General features: G+C 55.7%; 1 protein-coding gene across 7 annotated transcripts in view; it reads left to right on the top strand.

Annotated features, from left to right (window-relative positions):
- The window catches only part of IKZF1 (IKAROS family zinc finger 1), an 86466-nt gene that overhangs the window by 40136 nt on the left and 22409 nt on the right, over positions 1-23921 (top strand). For 5 of the 7 annotated variants that reach the window (XM_032476289.1, XM_032476290.1, XM_032476288.1 and 2 more), the window contains exon 4: positions 22335-22595. The exons of the other annotated variants lie outside the window; for them this stretch is intronic. In XM_032476289.1, coding sequence (XP_032332180.1) covers positions 22335-22595 — 261 coding nt within the window. The remainder of the gene's footprint in view (positions 1-22334; positions 22596-23921) is intronic. 7 annotated transcript variants of the gene reach the window in all.

Below are 23921 nucleotides of genomic sequence, written 5' to 3'. Positions count from 1 at the left end.
TCACGGCCACGCTCTGTTTCTCAGGAAGGCCGTGCAGACCTCCCCTTGTCACCGCTGTGGCCACCTCCGTTGGTTTTCACGGTGGAGATGCCCATGTGACTTTCAGGGTGCATCTGGGGACTCAGAGACGTGAGCAGGTGGCACTTCTGAGCCCCCAGGCCGGGGACCCTCCCCGCCGACCACCAGAGAGCACCTGCTTCCAGGTGACTCTGCAGCAGGAGAGAGACCCCGCCACGGGACTGGGGGGCTGGCAGCCGGGAGGGCAAGGGGGCTGCTGAGAGCCACCACACCCACCCACCCCCGACGCGGCCTTCCCATCACGCGCAGATGACTGCCTGCTTCTCGGCCGTTAGAAACGTGCCAGTGAAGTGCAAAAACACTTGTGCTGTTGGATTTCCCATCATTTTCTGTTCTTTCATTTCCTCTCGCTTTTGCATCATTTACTCATAAGTGGAGATCTTTGGGGCGATGGCACAACCGCCGTGTGTCAAGCTGGGAGAAGAAATCTTGGGGCCACTGGTGTCACATCGTCCCCAGGGCCCGGCAGGTCACAGCGGGCCTGGCCCGGACAGCGCGCTGGCCACCGGCAGCTGGAGAGCGGCAGGTCTGTGGTTGGCTCACTGGCTGTTAAGGACCTGCTTTTAAAAATACCAGCTGCCTTTCTAGCACGAGGGGCTGGTGCTCTCACACGACGGCTAGCTGATCCATTCAGGCTGTGCGTGCGTCTCCGAACAAAACCAGCCAATCGGAAACTTGCTGAGTTCTGATTTGAGAGGCTTAAAATTCCCAGCACATCACAGTTGTCCGTTAGCCACCTTCCCTTTTTTGTCTCTTAGTGGAAAAGACCCAAGCTTCTTTTTTTTTTTTTTTTTTTTTTTTTTTTTTTGTCTCTTAGTAGAAAAGCCTCAAGCCTTTAGCACCTTCTGGTTTGATGACGAGAAAGGGGTGAATTTAACCGCGTTAGGAGCTGCTACGGCTCATTTTTAGAAGTCACTTTATGGCCAGGAGGAGTCGTGTGTCTTCATAACCTTGATAAACTCAGTTTTGCATGGTTACACCTTCAGGTTGAAACACATTTCATTTCATCATTTCCCAGAAGGGGCACTGAATTCACCCATTTCCTGTTTTTAATCTCAGAATGTTCTGGGTTTCCTCCATGTCTGCTTTCCTGGCAGCAGGACCCTGGAGGTGAGCAACATCAACCCCTGTGGTGCTTCTGTAAGACCGTGCATGCTTTGCACGGAGCTGTAGTCGCGCCTGCGGGCTCTTTGCACAGGACTGGACGTGCGAGGAGAGCGGGCTGTCCCAGCCGCGTGTGAGACGGGGCAGCGAGCTGCTGCAGAAGTTTCTGGAACCCCTGTGATGGCTGGGCCTGATCCCACATCTGACACTCCTATTCGTGGTCCCGGGCCCCCTCGGCCAACATCCCCTTCCTCTAGAATTTTCGGGGAAGGAGCGTTCCTTTGTGACCAGATTTTTCAACTTACTCAAGCCCTCTGCATGAGAAATCTTTCTAGAAACTGCTGGACACCCTGTTATAAGAATATCTTGAAAATACTCTCACCTTTTCTTATTAATTCAAGCTTCCTTTCTTTTTTGCTAAGAATAATCTTTTTAAATTATTTTTGAAGTGCAGTCAGTTACCATGCATCCATTTCTGGTGTGTATAACCATGTCCCCGTCATGCACATACACACATACATTCCTTTTCATCTTCTTTTTCATTAAAGGTTATTGCAAGATATTGAACATAGTTCTCTGTGCTCTACAGAAGACTCCTTTTTTAAAAAAAATCTATTTATGTATTTAGTAGCTAACGTTTGCAAATCCCAAACTCCCAAGCTTACCCCTTCCCACCCCTTTTCCCTGGTAACCATCAAATTGTTTACTGTGTCTGTGAATCTGTTTCTGTTTCTGTTTCATAGGTGAGTCCATGAGTGTCCTCGTTCTTCTTTGCAGCCTTGGCTCTGATGTTGCAGAGCGACCACTGGCGTGCACACACTTTGCAAACTGTAACCCCGTGAGCCGGAGTGGGGGGGGTGGTTCTGTTACCAGTTACTCCTCCAGCAAACATTCCTCAGGCCTGCCTGCCTGCAGTGTCGTGGGTGATGGCTTCCAGGTTTCCGTAACGGTGCAGGTGGCAAATGTGTAGTCCTCTTGGGGCCAGAAAGTTCCCGATGCCCTGGTCTGACCAGGTCGGTCCCGAATGTCGCTTCAGAACCTGTCGTGTGCAAAGAGCTTATCGCTGGTCCCTACGTGACCCTGGCTTTGGATTCCCTTAACTGTTGGGTGACCATTTTTGGCTTCTTCCTCTACCTGCTAATTTGCAACTTCTAATCTGCTGGGCGTTAAGATAAGGAAGAACCATCTCCTCGTTGCCACAACCGTGCAGGAGGTGAGGGGACAGACGCCCCCGGGGACGGCGGAGGGACTCACCGAGGAGTAAACACATGCATTGGAGTTCAGAGGTTTTTTGTTTTTTTTTTTTGTATTACAGTCGGTTACAACGTTGCATTGATGTCTGCTGCACAGCATCGTGTTTCAGTCACACTCGCATGCACATATATGTTCCTTTTCACATTCTTTTCCATTACAGGTGACTGCAAGGCATTGCATACAGTTCCATGCGCTCTACAGAAGACACGTGTTGTGTCTCTGCTGTATGCGCAGTAGTGTGTGTCTGCGGGCCAGGGAGCGGGAGATGCTCGAGTTCCCACGGTTGCATTTTTGAGTTTTTCGCCCTCCTTGGTCTTCATTCAGACCCTTTCCATTTAAGTTTTCATCGTGCATCTGTCGCTTAGACCTGAAGCCCCCATGTCGAAATGAAAGGCTGGCGATCATTCTTTATCTGATGGGCAAATACGTCTTCTTATGACCTTATTAGAAAGTTCATTGTTCTTGGCCCTCAGCTTGACAGATCTTGGGTAAAACTTTCCGTGAATTTCACGCCGTGTCTGTTTTTCCTTCTTATCGACGTTTAGACTTGTGAATACCTGTGTTTCCTGAAAATAAAGTGTTGCCCCTCAGGCAGGCTGTGGCTTCCCCAATCCCTCTTCCCTGCGGAGAAGGTAGAATCTCGCTGTAAAAGGCCCCGGCTGGGGGAGCTGGGGGTGGGGAGTCCGCGGGAGTCGTGGGGTCACCGGACAGGCACGGGGCCGTCCTCTGCCGTCTTTGGAAGCTGCAGTCCCGCATTCCCAGGCGTCCAGGCCTCCTGAGAGAGGACCTCGACTCTCTTTCCCTCAGCTCCACCATCCCATGCCGTGCTAGCCTTCAGGCCCTCGGCCACCCCTGCCCCTCCGCAGGGCGGGCCTGGAGCTGGTCACCCACCCGCCTGCACACATCCGTCTGGCCTTGAACTCTGGCTGGGTTTCTGCGCCGTCTGCACTGCCCCTTGGTGGGGAGAAGAGAAGGAAGTCTGTCCAGCCGTCACGCGCGGCGCTCTCTGATGTCACCAAACGCAGCAACTGACATGGAAGCCGGTCCTCTAATGGGGACACCGAGGCCAAAGTGTGGGGGCCTCAGCCTGAGACGGGGTCTCTCTGGCCCCAGCGGCTCCGTGATGGGTCAATGAGTCTCCAAACCTGAACGTGTCAGCCCTCCTTTGTGTTTTTCTCCGTCTGTTACAAGGAGGGACAGCCGCTCCCGCCAGGGACCCAGCCTGACCCAGAGCCAGGATGCAGGGGGTCGCATTAAAAGTCTGAGTGACATGGAGGCAGGGCAGGAGGAATTCCTTCCGGGAGCATCTCCCGTGGACGGATGGCGCTGCCCCGTGTTTCTCTGAAACTCAGGCTTCAGAACACCAGGTCTGTCCTTCGTGCCTGCGAAGACCTCCTTCTCGGATGTCCCGGCCCCGGGAAGAGATCGGTGGTCCTCCCAGCCCGGTGCCCTCCAGAGCGGCTGGACGTGAGTGCTCTGAGCCGACAGCTCACTTCACTGAAGGGATGAGCCTGGGGAGGGTGCAAGGGGCTGGGCGGGAAGGAGGGAGGGAGGCAGTGCAGACCCCCGCTGTGGGCGGGCCCCCACGCCTGCAGGGCCCCTGGGCGCCAGGCTGAGCGCGGTGCCCCGCCCTGGCCGAGGGCTGCCCGGCGGAGGGCCAGCATCCCCGGTGTCCGAGATGTGGAACCAACTGACCAAAACCCAAGGGACCCTCTCGAGCACGCCTGCTCCTTGTCCTGGGACTGGAAAGGACGCTAAGAGGAAACAGTGCCCTGGGGAGAGACCGTTGTCCCAAGGGTGCGTGTGGCCGCCTCCACGGTGCAGAGAGATGTTGGATAAACTGAAGTGTGCCTGGGGTGGGAGACGCTGTGTCTTGGTTTTAGGTGGCGTGCTTGGGCCTGCCGTGTCCAAAGCGTCCTGGGGGGATGGGACCGGTGTGCGGTGCACAGTTCAGCCAGGAAGCCTGGAGGATGGGGTCCTGGGGTGTGGAGGGGGCCAGGCCAGGCCGGGCCTTGGGTGGGGATGGAGACAGGGGCCTCGCCCCTTCCAGAGCTCTCCTTCCCCCCCTCCAGGGAGAGACTCACGTGGGGACATGCAGCTGAGACGACTCTGGGCCATGGCAGCCGGGTGTTCAAGGCTGTCGGGGGTGGTCAGGGCACAACCGCCCGCCGGCTGGGAGGCCGGCCCGCAGGACAGAGGGTGATGCGCAGGACAGCCACCCCCAGGCCCGCATCGCAGCACCGGCCCCGTCAGCATCCCCAGCAGCCCGTCCAGGGTGCGGTCCAGCAGCCCCCAGGCTGAGGGGGTGCCCTGGGTCCCCTCGGGACCCTGTCCCTCTCGTGCTGGATGCACGGCAATGCAACGTGTTAACTTGCAGAGAGAACTCGAAAGGACCGGCCCTGGGAGGGGACCAGTCCGTGGAAAGTCTCGAGAGATAACCAGTGGGTTTCCACCAGAACAACAGTAGTTCATGGAGAATAAGGACGAGGGAACGCGGTGCGTTCGTTTTCGAACCCGCCCCGCCAGGGAGCTTTCCGTCTGAGCTCGGGGGGCAGGAGAGGCTGAGGGGCCCCGCCGGCCCGCACCCCCTCGCCACGTGGCCCCTGGAAATGCCAGATAAGGATTTTTGTCTGAGCAGCCTCCAAGCTACTCCGGCGGGAATGGCACGTTATCTCCAGGGACAGAAGATGCCGCAAACGGGTTCACTCGGTTTCTGGCCTGTTTCTCCCTAGATTTCAAGTTTTTCCCTCTTTGCCTGTTTTCGTTTTGAAAAGTCATCCTTGGAGGCCCAAGCAGGGTCCACCTGAGTACACCTACACTTTCTGAAGTTGCTTTGGCTCCCAGCTCCAGAATTAAATGTGTGGTCACGGGGCAGGGCCGTCCTGCCGTCTTGTCACGCTGCCTTCTGCACACGAGAGGAGGTGGCAGAGCGGCCTCTGAACTCGGAGGGGCTTCCGGGTCTAGGACCATGTAGGGCCGACACGCAGGTGACCTGGGACAGCGTCCCCAGCCGGCCGACTGAGAGCAGGCCTGTCACTGTCCGGCCGGGCCACCAGCCGGGAGATGGTGCTCGTGTGGGAGCTGGAGTGAGGGCTTCGCTGCAGGGGAGGGTGTGTGAGTGTGTGTCTGTGTGTATGCGTGTGTGCGTGTGTGTACGTAGGTGTGTATATGTGAGTGTGTGTGCCTGTGAGTGTGACTGCGTGTGTATGTATGTGTGAGTGTAAGGGTGAGTCTCTGTGTGTACGTGTGAGTGCACGTGTTTGTGTATATGTGTGTATGTCAGTGAGTGTGCATATGGTTTCTGTGTATATGTGAGTGTATATATGTGTGTATGTGTGTGAGTGTATATGTGCATGTGTATGTATATGTGTGTATGTGTGTACGTGCGGGTGTCCGTGTGTATGTGCAGGTGTGTATGTGTGTGTATGTATATGTGAGTGTGTGCATGTGTCCGTGTGTGTCCATGTGTATGAGCATGTCTCCGTGTGTGCATGTGTCTGTGCATGAATGTGTGTGTCTGTATGTACATGTATGTGTGTCTGTGCGTGTGTATGTGTGAGTGTGTCTGTGTGTGTGTGCCCGTGTATGTCCATGTGTATGAGCATGTCTCTGTGTGTGCATGTGTATATGTGTGCGCACATGTGTGCATGTGTCCGTGCATGAATGTGTGCGTGTGTATGTATGTACGTGTATGTGTGTCTGTGTGTGTGCATGTGCGTATGTCTGTGCGTCTGTGCATAGGTGTGTTTATGTGCATGTGCGTGTGTGCGTGTGTCCGTGCGTGTGCGTGCGTGTGAGTGTGCGCACGCACGCCCCGCGGAGCGCCAGCTGCAATTCCTGCCGGGCTGCGGCCGTCACTGCTCCGGCGCCTCGGCGTTTGGCGGGGCTGCCGCCGGCTTCCTCTTTCCCGCATCCCTGTATTTCGTTATTCGCCTGCTTCCCCTTCTGGGCTGTTACAGCGCAGCCAGGAGGATGTGGAAACGCAGTTACGCTATGACACAGGCCGCAGTGTCACAATCGGGCCGGCGGCCTGCATCCCGGAGGTTTCTGGATGAGGCGGGAGGAGGGAAGGGGGCAGAATGCAGAAGTGGCGCTCTGGAAACCCAGGTTCTGGCGAAAGCTGGAATGCTTTTCCCCTAAAGCCCAGAGTTTCCCATTAGCGGCCTCCCCAGGCGGCTGCGGAAAGCTGCAGGCGTGTGTTTCTGCTTCAGGACCTGGGGCCCCTCGGAGGGGGCTTCCCGAGCCAGAACCCACGACCCCCTGTCCCCCAGGCCGCCCCGCAGGCTCCCGGCTTCCTTCTGTCTGTCTGCGGGGCGTTGGCCTCGTCTGCATCCCCTCTGCCTGCCTCCCCTCCCACAGCGTCTCATCCTGACGCCTGCCCAGTGCCCACCACGAGGTGCCCTGAGCCTCGACGGCTCCCTGTGGCCTGGGGACCCCATCTCAGCTTCCAGAGACCTCCGGAGCCCGGGTCCCTCTCCCCCTCCACATCCTGAGCCCCTGGGAGGACCCCTGCACCCACACTCCTGCCCTGCGTGCCCACTGGGCCTCCTTCTTGCCTCTCGTGTTGAACGCTGTCCTGCTTGGGGTCCAGGCAGGGTCGCCCGTCCCTCCAGGCTCTCCCCACGCTGGACACGACCCTGCTCCCGAGGAGGGCCCTCTGGGGCTGGTTGGGGCCCTGCCCGCTCCCCCGGGCTCTGCGCCCACCCTGTGTGATGCTGGAACACAGGCCACCCGTCGAAGGCTGGGGGCCGTCACAGCTCACGGGCGGCAAAAGCCAGGTCAGCCCTCGAGGGACAGCAGAGGAAGGTGACCCGTTCGCTCCCTCTGGGACAGCCCTCTCATCTGCGCCCTCACGTCCAGTGGGTGCACGTGGTGCCCTGGACTGGCCCAGGCGAGCCGGGGGTCGCAGCCGTCCAGGAGGGAGGGGCGCACCTGCGAGCCTCACGATCGGGGTCCCCACTCTGCCCCGGTGCCAGCAGGCGGCCTGTGTGAGCCCCGTTTCTCCGTTTGCAAAGTGGGGTCCGGGTGTCCTCATGGGGCTGCTCCAGGGAGGGAAGAAGAGGGGGTCCGGATGGCACTGCTCGCAGTGACTGCGCCCGGTGACAGCTCACCGAGGGTGGGGGACAGCTGGGTGTGGGGGCCAGGTCGCCCTGCCCCGAGACGTGGCGCGCTTGGTGTGCCGCGGACTTGAAATGGGAAGAATGCATGACCTAAACCGGCCCTGCTCACGTGTTTCTCAGTAAACACAGTTGAATCATAAAGCTGGGTGGGCGGGGGCGGGCAGGCCAGGGAGAAGGGGGGGACCTTCCTTATTTCAAAGAAGTGTGGCCTGAGGGGAGGACCGGGCTTCTGGAGAGACCCTGATCCTAGGAAACAGCTGACACCTACCAGGAACAGCGTGACGCCTCAGGTTCTTCCCGAGAGGCGCGGGGTTTTGGCAAAGTCCCGGCCGCCGAGGGATGAGGGAGGCCTGTGACGCGTCCGTGGCCCGTGGCCGCCGGGCCCTCCTCGCCCCTCCGAGCGCACGGAGACCTGGGCCAACCTGTGTGCCGGGGCCATGTCCGAGGGGACCGGGCCTGTGGCCGGGTGACTGTCTGGGGTCGCAGAGCTTCCGGGAGGTGGAGGGAGGCGGGGCCAGGGGCGCCTTCTCCACGTCCATCTCATCGTGCTGGGGGTGGGTGGTCAGCGCCCTGCCCTGGACCGGCGCGCTGCAGGCGAACAGTGCTTGTTGGACGTGGCTCTGAAAGTCAGCCCATGATGAGAAGCGGGGAGGCAGGAGAGGAGAAAAGAAAGGGGCGAGCGCGAAAGACTTCCTTCGCGTAAGAGCAGAAAGTGCGAAGCGCTCGCCTCTGGCTCCCCAGGTTTGCAGCTGTTCCCACCGGATCCTGGAGAGCTTCACGCTGCCCCGTGCCTGGCTTTGTGTCTCCCCACTGTGTGCAGGATGCTCCCCGGTTTAGAAGCGGGGGGGAGCAGGGGCTTCACTGCCGGGCTGGGCTGGGGGCAGTGTGACCGGCGTGGGGAGGGGGAGGCCCGCCGGTGCTCAGACCCCGGCACTGCTGTCCTGTGAGGGTGCGAGTCCCCGTGAGAGCAGGATCGTTACGCTGGAGACTTGCACTGAGCTGCCTTGCTAGATCTGCACGACCTTTGCCATTGGCACGTGCACACACGTGCGTGGACGCATGCATGGGCGCGCACACGGGTGAGCCCTGGTGCACAGCCCGAGGCGCCCACCCCACCGCGCGCAGGCTGGGTCCTGGCCACTGTCCCGGCCTCCCCCAGGACCTCCTCCTCGTCTGCTGAGTCACCTTTTGCTTGGAATTCTGGCAGGGACCCCCTCCGAGCTTCTGGAAGGGAGGGCCAGCAGGGGACCCGCCCTCCGTGTGTCCTGAGGGAGATTACTTTATCTCTGTCCTCCCTGACGCAGGGCCCGGGCTCCTGGGATCTTGGGGCCTTGACAGCGTGCCAGCCGCGGGGACAGGAGGGCATGGCCAGGGGTGCTTGCGGGGCCCGGAGGGCAGCCTGGAGGAGGCGGCAGTGTGGGTTACCGCCGGCGGCCCTGCCCGGGCCCCTTCTACAGCCGAGGGCAGCCCACCCTGTGCCTCCTCCGTGTGTGAAAGGCTCACACGGCGACCGTGCAGGAGGCCGGGCGTGTTTGACAGCCAGAGCATCCCCTTTCGTCAGCAGGGCTTGATTTCAGCCTGAGCGCTCCAAGAGCCAGCACGGGAAAGCCACATCTGCCACGTGTGCACAGTCACGCTCACTGACGCGTGTGCCCGCAGGGCCCACGCACCCCGCAGACACCCAGACGGCCGTGCGCCACCCGTCCCCCATCCCTCTCTCCGTGTGGCCGGGGAACCCCAGCCCCACGGCCGTGGGGAGCACGCCTGGTCCCTCCTGTCCTCGACATTGAAAGGCGGTCCCCACTCTCCTCCGCCGGGCCCCCCACCCGGCCACACCGGCCACGCTCCTGCGTGCGGCCTCGGTTGGCTGGTAGAGGTTCCCTCCCTCGCTCTTCCGGCCTGTCTGATCCACTGTGTTTTCATTACTCCATCCCTAGAGCAAGATTTGGAACGGAAAAACAAAATAAAACTCGAATTTTCACCTGTCCCCAGGCCCTCATGGGGTCTCCACGTCCCCTGGTTCGTGGTAAGACCTTTGTGGCTTCTCATTACTTCTCCAGAACCTCGATGTCCAACAGCCCCTGTGTGTTGCCTGAAAATGTCCTTTTCTTCTCTCTTTTCAGAGCACTTGGTTTCCTTCCTCTGGTTTTTTAATTTTTTTTTCCATTTTCTCCTTTTTCTGGTTTTCTCTAAATTGTAGAAGCTGGGGGTCAGTTTTAGACCCTTCATCTCGGTGTTTCCGTAGACTGGCTCTCTTTGAATAGGTAAATACTGTTTTTACCCTCCCCTCCCCAAAAAAGAAATTTTTCTTCAAAAAATTAAAGGAAGAGGCAGGAAGAGTGTAAGATTCAGAACATATCCCTAAATCTGTTCTTTCACCTGCAGATGCTTCCCCCTGAGCAGTGGTGGGCTGTGTCTAAGCAGGTGGTGAAGGGAAGGTTCCTGAGGGTGTCCACGCCGTGACTTACGAGGCCGTCCCCTGAACAGAGCATCCTTAGCAAATCTGCCGTCTTCCTTTTCAGAAGGAGAGTCTTTGCTTGTCGGTGCCCCCCCTTCTAAGTTAGAGATTTATCATTCAGAGCTTGTCCATGTTCGCTGTGCACAATTAGAAGTGCGCTGATAAAACACAGACAGAACAGGACGGGTGCCCAGCTGGGCTGTATCGAGACGGAGGATGGAGGTTGGCTCATCCCCATTGTCTGCCCATCAGGGCCCCGTTCAGTCCCGTGTGTGTTGCCTGCTCTGGACCGCAGACCCGACAGCTGTAATTTGAAGTAAAGCGAAGTTGACCTGGGCCATTTTGTTCCGTTCCACTTGAAGCCACCCAGCTCGTCCCTCCTCCTGGCGGTCAGCCTGAGACCCCTGTGCGGGTGGGTGAAGGCCTTGAAAAGGTCCACTCGGCCCCTCTCCCCCGAGGGAGGTGAGGACCCACCAGGGTGTTTGGGGGTCGGAGGGGAGCCCTGCGTCTGAGGGCACGGCCGCCCCTCCCTCCCGGAAGCTGATGAGGGTCCAGGTTCAGAGACGGCTGGGATGCGGTGGGCCCCCGGCAGAGGCATCCAGGGGGGCGTGTCAGAGCACAAGCGCGTGCACACGCAGGCCACGTGTGCTGGGATGTGCACACCCGAGTGCCGGTGGCCGCTGGCCGCTGGCCGGAGCACTGGCGAGAGTGACTCCCTGTTACTGGCTTGACCGGGCGCCCTGGGAGCCGCACCCAGAGGAAATCAGATGCTTTCGGCCTCACCCCTTGCAAGCCCTGCTCTAATGCACGCGGATTTCTTAAAATGTTCCGGAACAGTGGCTGTCTTCCGAGGTCACAGTAAGGAGTTCGCCGATTCGATGACCCCGGGGTGAGCCCCGTCTCCTGTGCAGGAGCAGGGGAAGTGGGGAGAAAGGAGCCAGTGCCTGGAGCCTCTTCATCTGAGCCCAGAACTGGGCTGCAGACACAGCCGGTCCAGAACCGGGCACGACGCAGGGGAAGGAAGGACGCGGGGCGGGTTGGAGCCCAGCACATCCCCGCAGTCGGGGACAACGGTGCGACACTGCCTCCTTCCTCACGAGCACCCAGCGGTGCCCCGTGGTGCTGGGGCCGTGCAGGACCCCGGGCCGGCTCGGACGCCGGGGCCCCTGGAGTCTCAAGGAAGGGGCTGGCCGAGCGGGAATCGGGGTGTAACCGGTCCAGCTCAAGAGTCACGCCGCACCCCGGGGCTCCGTGTCTGGGGGTCAGGCTGCAGCTCCCTCTTCTGTGAGTCTGGAAGGACACCCGCTCCTGCTGCGAGCGGTCAGGAGGCGTTTGCGCTCTCCTTGGACAAAGCCCGGAGCTCCCCAGCGCAGAGGGTGCCTTAAGGACCAGTACCCGCCACCCCCCACCCCCAGCAAAGTCCAGGGGTCTGGACCTGGACCTCTCCTTTGCCGCCTTCTCACCTGGGGACCCTCTCGCTGGGGCCGTGATGGGGGAGGGCGCCAGTCCCTGCAGTGCTAGGCCTGCAGGCGTTCCAAGGGTCCCGGCGGTCGGAATTTCACAGCCTAACGGGAGGCTAGCGATCTGACCGTGACCGCTGGGCTCACCCGCCTTAACGAGTGCGTGCGGGAGTCAGAGCGCCTTCCTGCCTTCTCCCAAATTCACATCTGCGTGTGTTTTCCCCCCGATCGCCAGCGTCTTGAACGTGGGACAGACCTCCTCTCTCCCATTTTGAGAACAGCGAATGCTTCGGCACGAGATCCGGACTTGTAAGCCGGGCTGTGATGCGGGGCGCATCAGGCCCGCCCCGGCCAGGGCTCCCTGCCCCGCGTGAGCGAGCAGAGGGGCAGTGCGGCCGATTCGAGGGCTCAGCAGGCATGCGGGCGCCGCCCGGGCCAGGGCACTGGGGCCAGCGGCTCCGGGAGAGCGCGTGGCGGGTGACCTAGAGGTGGCCCCCTCGCAGGACCGTGGTGAGGGCTGCAGGGGGTTTAGGGAGAGTGCTCCCGGAGTCCCTGATACTTGCAAAACCCCAGGCCAGTGCCTGCCTCCCAGCAGGTGCCGGGCTGACAAGACAGAGTGACGCAGGATGGGGAGGGACGGGGCGGACAGGACAGGATGGGGTGGCTCGTCGCGTCCTTCTGCACTGCGTGGAGGGAGCACGAGCCAGAGGGACTGGCTCAGTTCGCCTTTCCCCGGGGGATGTGCCGCGACCTGATGGTTACAGCTGCGTCTTGTGTTTTTTATTTAAGCTCTTTGTAATTTTAACAGCATCAGCTCTTGAGGGCAACGACTTTCCATTTAATGCCAAGTCTCCCAAACCAAACAACTGATTCTCTTGGAAAAACAAAATAACAATTCGCATTCAGCGTCTAAGGATGTCCTGCAATGCTATTTATATTAAACAGCAGTGGGGGGAAGGGAAGGCGTTCCGACCGAATTCTGTGTGTTCAGGGCTGTGACTTGGCCCCCCAAGACCTCTGCCTTGAACGCTTTCGAGAAAGGCACCTTTTGTTTATTTTTTAAATGTATATTTTACTCATTCATTTTATTTTTAGGTGGGAGAGGTACTTAGGTTTTGGGTTTTTTTTTTTCACGGAGGGGCTGGGGATTGAACGCAGGGCCTCGTGCACGCTAAGCACACGCTCCACCCTCCCCCTAATGCAGCTTTGAGATGAACGGTGTTCACGTCTCGCCCCGTTGCTCCTTCACTCGTCCGACGGTGGGCCAGTGACCAGAACGCCTCCCTGCGTTGTTCCCCGTCACCAGCACGCGTGGCCCGTCGCTGAGGGGCTCCTTGGAAGTTGCCCGAGTCCCCCGTCAGGGATCTCGGTGGTGTCCCAGGGAAGTGGGGCTGTTCCGTCACCTAACTGGGGAATTTTATATTCTGCCGTGTGTTGTGATGGCCCTGATTTCGAAAGGTCAGTGCCTCCCTTTGCCTCCCCACCCTTGTCTGCGATGGCTTGGTGCCCCCATGACCCAGAGCGACCGAGATGCCAAAAGTTGATACAAAAGGCTGCAGCTCAGTGAGGACAGAAGTGCAAAGGTCGCTGTGAAGTCAGCACCACCTGGACCGCAGGTGCACCCAGGGGGGCCCCGGATGATGGCTCTGTGGACGGGACACAGGGTAGTGGCGGTGTCATTCTGATGATCTCAGAACAAGGCTTTGTTAGCAAATAATCGAGGTTCTTCAGGGAATAGCTTTGGAAGTGTAGCCCAGACTGTGCTTCTCCATTACCTTAATATTTTGATAAATTCTTCACGGTTAAAAAAAAAAAATGGTGGGGGAGGATCTTTGGCCAGAGAAGTTTGAAAAAGACTGGTTTTAAGCAAATCTGAGTAGGTCTGTGTCCTGCAGGAAACTCTTAATACAGTGGGTCATACAATGCGTTTAATTGAGCAGCTACTCTGTGCACGTAACTCAGTCGCTGGGGTGTCACTTCTGCAGGGAAGATGGCATGTGTGCACGCGTGCGCGTGCGTGTGTGCAGCTCTGTTAAGTCTCAGGACACAGGCACACACAGGAAAGCTCTGACCTATAAAACGGAGCAAAAACTTGGAGATCTGAGGTGATGATTGCATTTAAGAGGGCAGCTGATAAAGACGACCCGCGGAAATCGGTATTTCGTTTTGAGGGGGACGGAGACACTCATGGTTCCCCCACTCAATATGTGGCCTGAACGTTTTCTAAATTTCCTGCAAACACCTTCTAAGAAAAAGCTCCATGGGGAACCCCGGCTGTGCAGACAGCCCGTGACGGTTCACACAGCTTTTGGGAAGGCAGGTGCCTCCTGGGAGCAGCTCAGGTGTGATGCTGGGATCTGGGGCCCACCTGTCCCAGGTTGGCTGGCGGGTCTCCCAGTGTTCTAGAATGTTCCGGGTTGGCGGCCCCAAGACCCCCAGTGCACCAGAGGGGGCTCGCCATCTGCGTGATTTAATGCCGTGGGCACGGCCCTCCGGGAAGTCCAGCCCTGTTCCTGAGTAATAACACGTTCCTTTCAAATAATAATAATAATGCTTTCTTTTAAACTCTTGCTCTCCCTCTCGGACGCTGCTACAGCCCAGCTTTCTCTTTTCCTTCTTTATTGCAGCTGCCTATGCGGCTGACGGCTTTGGGGATTTTCGTGCAATAATTCCCAATTCTTTGTGTCGTAAGTATACACTTTGCTTCTGGAAAACGGTCACGTGTATTCATCTCATACTCGTTTCCATCCTGTAAATATTGTGAATGCATGCTTTTCCATCACCCTCCTTCATACTTGATAAAAAAAATGAGATAAATTAAATACTGACCATGCTATTCACTAAAATGTCTACTGTCAGGAGCATGACAACACAAGGAGGTACGTATGCAAAGTTCTAGACTATTAAAAGCAAAGTGAATTCTAGTCAGTATGTTGTAATAACCTTTAATGAAAAAGAATATATAAACGAATATATGTGTGTATGTGCATGACGTGGACATGACACTGTGCACCAGAAGTTACATAACTGTGCACCAAAAGTTGACACATTGTAACTGATGATCCTTCAATTAAAAAAAAAAATGATGGTTGTAGAAAGCATGCCTTTTGTGGCGGCAGGGTGGTCATAGTGAGGGCAGAAGTAACAATAGTATTAACAGAATTATTGCTCTGCAAATGCTGTTAAACCATCTTGTTATTAATGTTCTGATTCTCTGCTTTTTTGTGGATGGAGTGCGGTGGTGAGGGCCGGACTTCCTGACACCCTTAAGCAACACAACATGCTTTCAAGATGCGTTTTACATGCTTGTAGGACGGGAGGCAGAGACACACCCTCCCTCTGTGGCTCTTCAGTGCTCATTTCAGAAGTGAGAAGGGACACGTCGCGGGGCTTCGAGGCCGTTAGCCCGTGGTCCCCGCCTCCTGAGCAGTGGCCGGTGGGACCTTCCTGATCTGAGCTGTCGGACCAAAAGCAGATGTTGCTTTCATTTTTCCTTTTTAGGTTTGAGAGAGGGCGATAAACACATTTGGGCAACATCCCTAAAGGAGTATTTGAAGGAGTGAGGAGTGCTTTCTCTAAAAGGTGCAGGGAGCCGGATGCTTAAAGCAATGCAAGCGGGTTGCCCCCTTTAGGACTGCAGACTCTGCATCAGGGAATTTTGCATTATTATAAGGCAGCGTGAGAAGGCACATGGTGCTTGGTATACCGTTCACAGTACACACTGTCCTAAAAGATGTCAGTAACAGTTAAGACAGGTCTGTGACATCCTGGTGATCAGAAACTCTTTGGTACCTACAAGGTTTTGCACTGTCAGCCTGAGCCGTCTCCTTTTCTCATAACCTCGATTGGCTGCTTTTCCAGTCTGTAAAAGTTGCAGAAATCTTTCTCTTACTCATGTCTCCGTGAGTTCGCTTAAAAACAACAGCTTGATGTTTACTGTGAGACGTACGCGTAAGTCTGTATAAGTGTGCGTGTGTCTGCGTATACGTGCGTGTGTGCTTATACGGTGACATGAAACACCACGCTACCAGGGCGGGGAGGGTGCCACTCACGGGCAGAGCGCGTGCTTAGCACGCACGCGGTCCTGGGTTCCATCCCCAGCCCCCCCACTGAAAAAACCGAGCAAAAAATTGATTTAAAAAAATACATAAAGAAGCCTAATTACCTCCCCGCTGCAAACATCATCATCATAATAATAAAAGAGCAAGGCGATAGCTTCTAAGACGCGTTTGCAGTAAGTCTGAGGAAGGCTCGGGCATCTGGTACCGTCGAAGCCGACCCTCTGGTGAAGACCTCAGACCCCACTCACGGTGTGGACAGAGATACAGGGTTTGGAGGCGTTCCAGGTGACCATGTTATGATTCACTGCCTGTCTCTATATTACACAGTTGGGTTCACAGGCTATAAGCACCCCTTTGTCTCCTTCTTCTCCATCCCCTCCCGGGTACCCTAATTGTAACCCTCCCCCTCCGCACTCCCCACCCCCACCCCCACCCCACCTCCCGCCCCCAAACAGCAACCCAGCTGTTCTGGGGCCAACATCACCACCTAGAGGTCACGGTGGAGAATTACCCTCCTCACCCCTCGTCTCTTTTTTCTTATTTCTTGAAAATTAAAAACACAAACTGGCCACCTCTTTTCGCTCCCCCCTGATTTCATTCCACTTAAAAGCCTAAAACATCAAAGAAGGGTGAACATCTTTTTTTTCAGCAGCCAAACGTATCTTTTATTTTATTTTTATTGAAGTATCATCAGTTGGCTGTGCTGTGTCAGTTTCTGGTGCCCAGCGTCATGTCCCCGTCATACCTGCACATACATATATTTTTATATTCTTTTTCATTACAGGTTACTACAGGGTGTTGACTAGAGTTCCCTGTGCTTTGCAGGAGGACCTGGTTGATCTGTTTTATACATAGCAGTTAGTGTCTGCAAGCTGTAAATTCCCAATTTATCCCTTCCCAAGCTAGCAGTTCTCCAATGAATAGGAAAAAAATATTTTTAAAAGATGGAGAAGGTATTTGCAAAAGAAGAAACTGACAAGGGTGGGATTTCCAGAATATATAAACAGCTCATATGGCTTAATAAGAAAAAAAAAAAAAAACAAAAACCCAGTCCAAAAATGGGCAGAAGACCTAAACAAGCAATTCTCCAATGAAGACATACAAATGGGCAACAGGCACATGAAAAAATGCTCAGTATCGTGAATTGTCAGAGAAATGCAGATCAAAACTGCAGCAAGGTGCCACCTCCCACCGGTCGGAGCGGCCATCCTTCAAAAGGATAAACGTACTTCTAATCATGCATCTTTGCAAGGAGAAAGGACCCTACATTTCATTAGTTAGAATAATGGTTTTATTAGCCTTAAAAATGCTTAAAAGTCTTCCTAAATCCGTTAGAGGCAGCATAGAAACATGTCTTCATCTGAAAGTTTCATTCTGTTACCCTCATTCAGGCTACACCTTAAATATTGTTATTGCCTTCGATTTGTTGCTAGGTGCTCGCCGGTGGCAGGAATATTTCTGTTTCTTGTTCTGCTGTTGAAAATACTGAGCAGTTCAGGTTCACGTGGCCTCAACTCGTACTGTAGTGTACCCGTTGGGGAATGTCTTTTCAATGGCAAAATGCAGTCTGAGTTCCAAATATTTACCTGAGCAATTACGTCTAAAGGTCCACTCTAAAAGGAAAAAGAGAATGAAGTGGAGACACCATCCATTTGTAAGGCGGGGGCTGCCCTTTGCATTAAAACGTTTTAATCGTTCATGAGTGCATGCGATGCTTGGTGGTAAATCTGGGCCTCTGGCCCCACTGACCCAGAATCACCCAGATTCTGCAGAATCTTCAGTGCCAAACTTGCCTATGTGCTGAGGTTCTGGGGCCGGGGGCGGGGAGGGTGCCCTTAAGACCGTCCTGTTACTAACACCATCGCTGTGAACGCGGCCTCTGAAACATACGCCAGCGGGACTTTAATTTTTCCTAATTCTGAATTGCTTCTGTGAAGGAACGTGGCTTTGGCTCAGGGTTTGAAGACATCCAGTCTTCGCGTGATTAAATAGTGACACGGGGCCCTGTCCATCAGCTCTCGGGAGTCAGAGGGAGAGCTGCCGGGTTAGATGCGAGCCAGAGGTCTCCGAAACGTGTTCTGTGTTTAATCGGTTCGATTCAGCATCTTACCGAGTCGGACATTTTTCTAAGCGGTGGGGGATGAAGTTATAAAAGATTTAAAAGTATGACCCTTCTATTCATGGAGAGTGTAACATTTCACAGATGCTAAGCAGCTTGGGGTCCAAGGAGATGGGGCGGAGGGAGGGGTCTGGGAATTCGGAGGAGGCTGACATCAGCCCTGGCCACTTCCCATGGGGACAGCCGCCGTGGGGTGGACCCAAGTTGGAGGGGACTGACTCGTTCCTGAAACTGACACCTCCTCCCCAAGGCGGGTCTGAAGGGAGAAGACTGAAGGCCTGGTCACGTGGCCTTCTCAAGCGACGGGAGTCAGAAGCCAGCCTGTCCCTTTGGCTGGGCCCCAGGGCGTCTGCTTATGACAGTGCAGGGGACGGGCAGCTTAAGTAAGTGCCCCGCGTCGCCTCGGGCATCCGTCCCCTCTCCCCCTTCCCTGGTCCGGGCAGCCGCTGGTGCCTGACTTCTGCAGCTTGTGTGCCTCAAAATCATGGGTCCCCCCGGCACCCAGAGCCACACAAGTCACACGCAGGGACAGGGACCAGCCCTCTGCACACGAGCGCCAGTCCCTTCTGCGGCTCCTTGAGTGACAAGCTGCCCGCAGGGGGAGCCTGCCAGCCAGGCTTGCGCAAAGCCACTGCCCTGCGGAGGCCACCCCTCCTTCACCCCACCTCCTCCCTCCCTCCTGGAGCCTGTTTGCTCGAGATGCTCGGGGTCTCACCGCTCTTAGCGCGAGGCGTGTTTCTCCGAGCCCCGCACATCCCGTCCCCTCGACGTCCCTGGGGACCGGCTTCTGTGCCCCTCTGACGTCCTTCCTTCCCGCTGACCCGCCCGGGCCGTGCTCGCCCGTCTTGAAGGAGGCGTCCTGCCTGGCCAGTGCAGGGGACCCGGTTGTCCACTAACCCAGGCCCCCAGATGGCATCTTCCACCCTCTTTTCTCGGACCACACCTCTGCCCTAGCTCTCCGTCCCCTAAAACCCTCAAAGCCATTTTCACGCGGACATAAGTGAAGCCAAGAGACCCCTGTCCCGAGCTCGCGTGTCCAGCGCGTGCACTGTAACGCAGGTGGACCTGGCTCGTGTGTCTGTGAAGTTCACCTTTCGAGGCCTGGACTGTGTCTGCCTCGTGTTAGGGTAGTTTTACGCCCGGATGTCTGTCAGCTCCAAAATAATAAGCCCGTGGCCCGTTTGCTCCTGCTCGTTGGATGAGAGACCCCATTTTTGCGGACACCCTCCCCGATGGGCAGAATCAGGGCCCGGTTTGCGTTTGTCCACAAAGACGGACACATCTCTCCCCACATGGAGGGAAAACTCGCACGTGCTTGAAGCGGAAATGCCCGCAGCCACGTGCTCCTCACCTGTAACCCCCGCAGGCGCCCTGTCCCCTCTCTCACCGGCCACAGAGCTGCCCCATCGTGCCCTGGCGTGGCGTCTCTCGTAAGGAGCCCTCGGGCCAGCCCCGTGATCTGGGGGTCCACGCTGTGGGGGTCGGTTGGCACGCTTCATCTCAGAAACCCAGAACATCACAGCATCCTCAACTTTATTCTTCGAACCTGCAATTTACAACCTGTTCCTGCAATTTACAACCAGCTCCCCCCACGCCTTTCCATCTCCTAGCTTCTTTTTGGTTCTATTAATACAGTTTTCTCGGAGAAGACGTCGCCTGGCGTGGTTAACGGCAAAGACCCGCCTTCAAGAACCACTGGTCAAATGAGTGACGGGTGTCAAGCCTTCTGGCTGGAGGGCCCCTGGGATATTTAAGGCCACTTCTGTCCTGCCCTTGGCCGTCTCTGTCCTCGTCCCCTTCCCTCCTGACACCCGTGCCCTCCTCTGCCAGCGTGGGAGATGTCAGAACTCAAAGCCCCCTGCTGCATCCCTGCTCCCTTCTGCTCCCCCAGAAGGCGCCACGCCGTCCCCAACGGCACAGGCCACAGGGCGCCCTGTCTGTCTGAATAAGGCAGGGCCAGCGGGGGTCTCTGGCAGGTGAGCCTGTGCAGATGTGCGTTTTGGGGAAAGCAGGGGCCGGCTCTGTGCGGAGCCGAGCGGAGGACCATCCCGAGGGAGCTGTCCGGGCTCTCGTCCACCTGCCTGGGCCCCGTCCCCCAGCTGCAGCCCCGCGTCTCGGCTCCGGTAACTCGCTCCACTGGGCTCTGCGAAGCCCCCATCTCATCTTTAAAAGCCAGCCGACGGACTGATTAAACGTACTCCTGGGCTAAGGGGTGCAGAGGTCTTTTAGGTGTAGAATTAGCCTCCACCTGAAACGCTAACCAGCACGTGGCGGAGAACGCGAGTCCGAAGAGCTCAGAGCTCAGACCGAGGCCGGGAGCATCCTTGGCTGCCTGGTCTCCCGTCCCCGCCGTGTCTGCAGGACTCGGTCCCTTGTCTCTGGAGGCCGGGGGAGCCCAGCAGTGGCCGCTGAGAAGCAGGCCGCTCCTGGGAATCTTGGACGTCTCAGGACAGTCTGACGGGATGCAGGGATCGCATGGAAACAGGTGGCCCTTCAGTTCTGGAATCTTCTTGTCCACAGTGAGGGCTGTGGTCCAGCTCATTGGTTCCACTCACGTATTTGTCGACAAGTCTTCTCTCCAGAGAGCTCAGGGGGAATCCTGGGTGGGAGAGCAGATGGGAATGCGGGCGCGGGAGCCGTTCCCAGCTCCGCCGCTTGCCAGCTGTGTGACCCCAGGCAAGTTGCTCGACGTCTCTGTGCTGGAGCTCCTCCAGCTGTGAAATGCGGTAACAGTGCCTCGCTTATAGGGCTGTTGTTAAATATTACAGGGTTCAATATTACAGTGCGGTGGCCATTCCTGGGGTGAGGCAGACGCCCCTTCTGTGGAAACGTGGCGTCACGTGCCGTGCCGGTCAGTGTCCTAAGCTCACTCGGCATCTCTTCACCCACTATGTCCTCTCAGTGCTCCCACTGGACCAGGGCTGACAGTTCCCCCATTGTTTTTACAGATGAGGAAACCGAGGTATAGAGAAGATGCGAGGCTTACCCAAGATCCCAGAGCTTATGAAGAGTGGAGCTGGGAGGAGGGTGTAGCTCAGGGGCAGAGCCCGTGCCTTGCGTACATGAGGTCCTGGGTTCCATTCCCAGCACTGCCCTTAAGATAAATTAAAATATAAGCCTAATTACCCATCCTCTACACCCTCTGCCAAAAAAAAAAAAAATAGAGAGGAGCTGAGATTCCAAGCCAGAAACTGTGGCTTCAGAGTCTGGGCTCTGGACCTCCCCAGCATGAGGCATGTGTTGACTGAAATGAACCTGGGGGGGTTACTAGCACAGGTTCCCTCCCATCTGAGTGTCCGTTGGAATCCTCTGGGGGGTTCGTGGCAACGCCAGGGCGGGGCCCACCCCTGGGGTTTCTGGTTCAGTGGGTCTGGGGTGGACCCAAGAGTCTTCCCCCCTTGGCAGGTTCTCAGGAGATGCTGGTGGTGGTGCCCGGGGACCACGCTCGGAGAACCCCATGATTCACAACGTTGGGCAAAGGTTTTGTCGCCGTGGTTCCTGTCGGTCTCTTTGGTTACTTTACTTGGCAGAGTTTACTTACTTCCTCTTACTAATCTTACTAACTCTGATGGAAATGACGGCTTTCAGCGTGACTGCAGGTTATCCCAACCAACATTGGATTCAGCTATGCATCAGCGTTTCAGAAGAATGCAAATCAAATGTCTTGTTTCCTTTACCAAGAAAAATACGTGAATGATGTCAGTCATGACCCTGATTGTGACGCTGGGGAAACAGAGCAGGGTGGACGGTGGTTACTATACTCGGTAGCAGGAACCCTTCACCCCACACGTGCACAAGGCTTTCTTGTTGAAAAGCTAGCCGAGACCTCTTAACGTTCACAAACCATCCCCGTCAACCCTTCAGGAGCTGGAAGAAAACCTAAGAAATCATGGATCTGCTTTAGGACACATGGCTTATTATCATTATGTGGTGAAAGGGATGGAGAATGATGGTGCACCCAAAAAACAAACACACGGAAGTCTTTCAGGAATCCACTGTCAGAAATCTGAGTATGCGTTTACTGGGTTGTGTCCCTACGTTTATCAACCCATGAAACAAACAAAAAAGGTAGCAGCGGAAAGTGAGGTTTTTTCCAGGCTTGATAAGCACTTTCTAGGGATTTTTGCCAAACAAGGTCACACACAACTCAGGGACGCTGTCACCCCATATGGGCCACGCGGCTCACCCTTAAGAAAACAGAACCAAACGGAACGGGAAGAGACTGATACGCTGAAATCTACTCCTCAGACCTTTCCACTGAGAAGTCATGAGTCACGTGATCAGTCCTCACCTGTTGATGGGAGGGGTGCTTTTGGCTCACAGAACTTGGCCTCAGGTCACTCCGGAGGTGCTACAAGGTTGTCCCTGTGCACCCGGTGACCTTAATGTGTTCAGAGGCCCCCCAACTTGAAAGCGAGAATTGATAAAAAGGCTTTTTGTGCATTTGCACACCCTGCCATTCAGCCCTTTGGAAAGGACAGGCGAGTGGTCCCGAACCCATGACATCTCCCGGTGGGTCGATACGCCCGGAGCTCGGGGCCACGGTCGCACGGTTGCACGGTCACCGCTGCTGTACGTTTAGAAGCCTTCTGCTTCCACTGGGTCGTTCCTTTCGCTGTTGTGCTGTTTTGCCTTGTTCCTGCGATGACACTGAGCGGCACCCTGTGTTGTCTCTTTCAGCCAGTAATGTTAAAGTAGAGACTCAGAGTGATGAAGAGAATGGGCGTGCCTGTGAAATGAATGGTGAAGAGTGTGCAGAGGACTTACGAATGCTTGATGCCTCGGGAGAGAAAATGAATGGCTCCCACAGTGCCCAAGGCCACAAAGCTTTGTCAGGAGCCGGAGGCATTCGACTTCCGAACGGCAAACTAAAGTGTGATGTCTGTGGGATAATTTGCATCGGCCCCAATGTTCTCATGGTCCACAAGAGAAGCCACACGGGTAAGGCCTGGCGTAGACCCTCCGTTGGCGACCTGGAGAGGTCCGTGGGGTGTAGCAGAGGAAATGCCCTTTTGAGCAAAGTGTTCTGATCCTGTTGCCAACTGACTGGCAGCGTGGCAGTGGCTCCCAGTCAAAGCGAGGCGTAGCTTTCTTATCCTGCATGAGCAATCCGAACCTGAAATCCACCCTCCCTGGAACCATACCCAAAAAGAGACCTGGGTTGTTGATTTCTTGGGTTTTTTTCTTTTTTCTTTTTTTTTTTTTTTTTTTTGTTTCTGTTTTCCATTATTTTAATATGATCTCCATCCCATAAAATTATACTGCGAACTGGATGGTGGTCGAGTTTTTTAAATTTGATGAGGCTTTCTGGCAGCCAGTTCTGTTTAATGTTTCACTCCTGGCTCTGTTCGGGGAGCTGGGAGTCACCAATCTGGCAGGCCAGGGAGGCGGCCTGGGGGCAAGACTGGCTACTTCAGCCCACTTTTTCCTTTTGTGTTCACATGCTGCTTTGAGGTGACAAAAAAAAAATACTGACTTCAATTTGATCAGAACAAAAAAAAAATCTTCAATTCGATCCTATAAAGTTAAAGCCATAAAACAGAACAGAAAAGGTAACAGCCTCACACGAGTTCTGTCGAGGGCCGTGAGGTTAAACCCGCTGGACAGGGACAAGGACGCTGTCACCCCACATGTGCCAAATGGCTCACCCTTAAGAAAACAAAACCAGATGAAACGGGAGGAGACTGACACGCTGAAATCTACTCCTCAGACTTCTCCACTGAGGAGTCATGAGTCATTTTGGGGAGGGGTGCAAACGAACAGGGCTTGAGTTTTAGAAGCACGAGTTGAATGAAGGAATAGCTGCAAAATTCAGTCTTTCAGGAAGTGCTCAGTTTCTCCGATGGCTTATCCTGCAGCGGGTGAGACTTCCAACGAGATTGCTTGCTTGCCATCGCTTTTCACCTCAGATTGGTAAAGAACTTAACAGCCAACCCCCCCATCTAGTAGATGATGTGATGGAGGGTTTGGACTTAACAGAGAATACAGTATTCTGTGTCCAGAAATGAAGGAGGGAGAGAGCCTCGTGTCTGATGGCTGCGCCCAGGCTCCTGAGAGGTTCTCACATTGGGGGCTGGAGAACCAGGGTCTTGGTTCTGTCCCCTCCTCGTCCCCAGTGTGCAGTCCTGGTGGCTGGCCTGTCACATTCTTTTCCACCGGGACTGTCAGGTCATCCCTGATGGCACCGGAAAGTCTTCAAAATACAGTATCAACAGGTCACCTTCTCACCTCTTACCTTTAACTGCCTGCACGAGGTGTCTTTTGAGT

Source organism: Camelus ferus, unplaced genomic scaffold, assembly GCF_009834535.1.
Source record: "Camelus ferus isolate YT-003-E unplaced genomic scaffold, BCGSAC_Cfer_1.0 contig313, whole genome shotgun sequence".
Classification (NCBI taxonomy): Eukaryota; Metazoa; Chordata; class Mammalia; order Artiodactyla; family Camelidae; genus Camelus; species Camelus ferus.
Note: the sequence above shows the minus strand (reverse complement) of the source record. Positions and strands in the feature narration are given on the sequence as shown.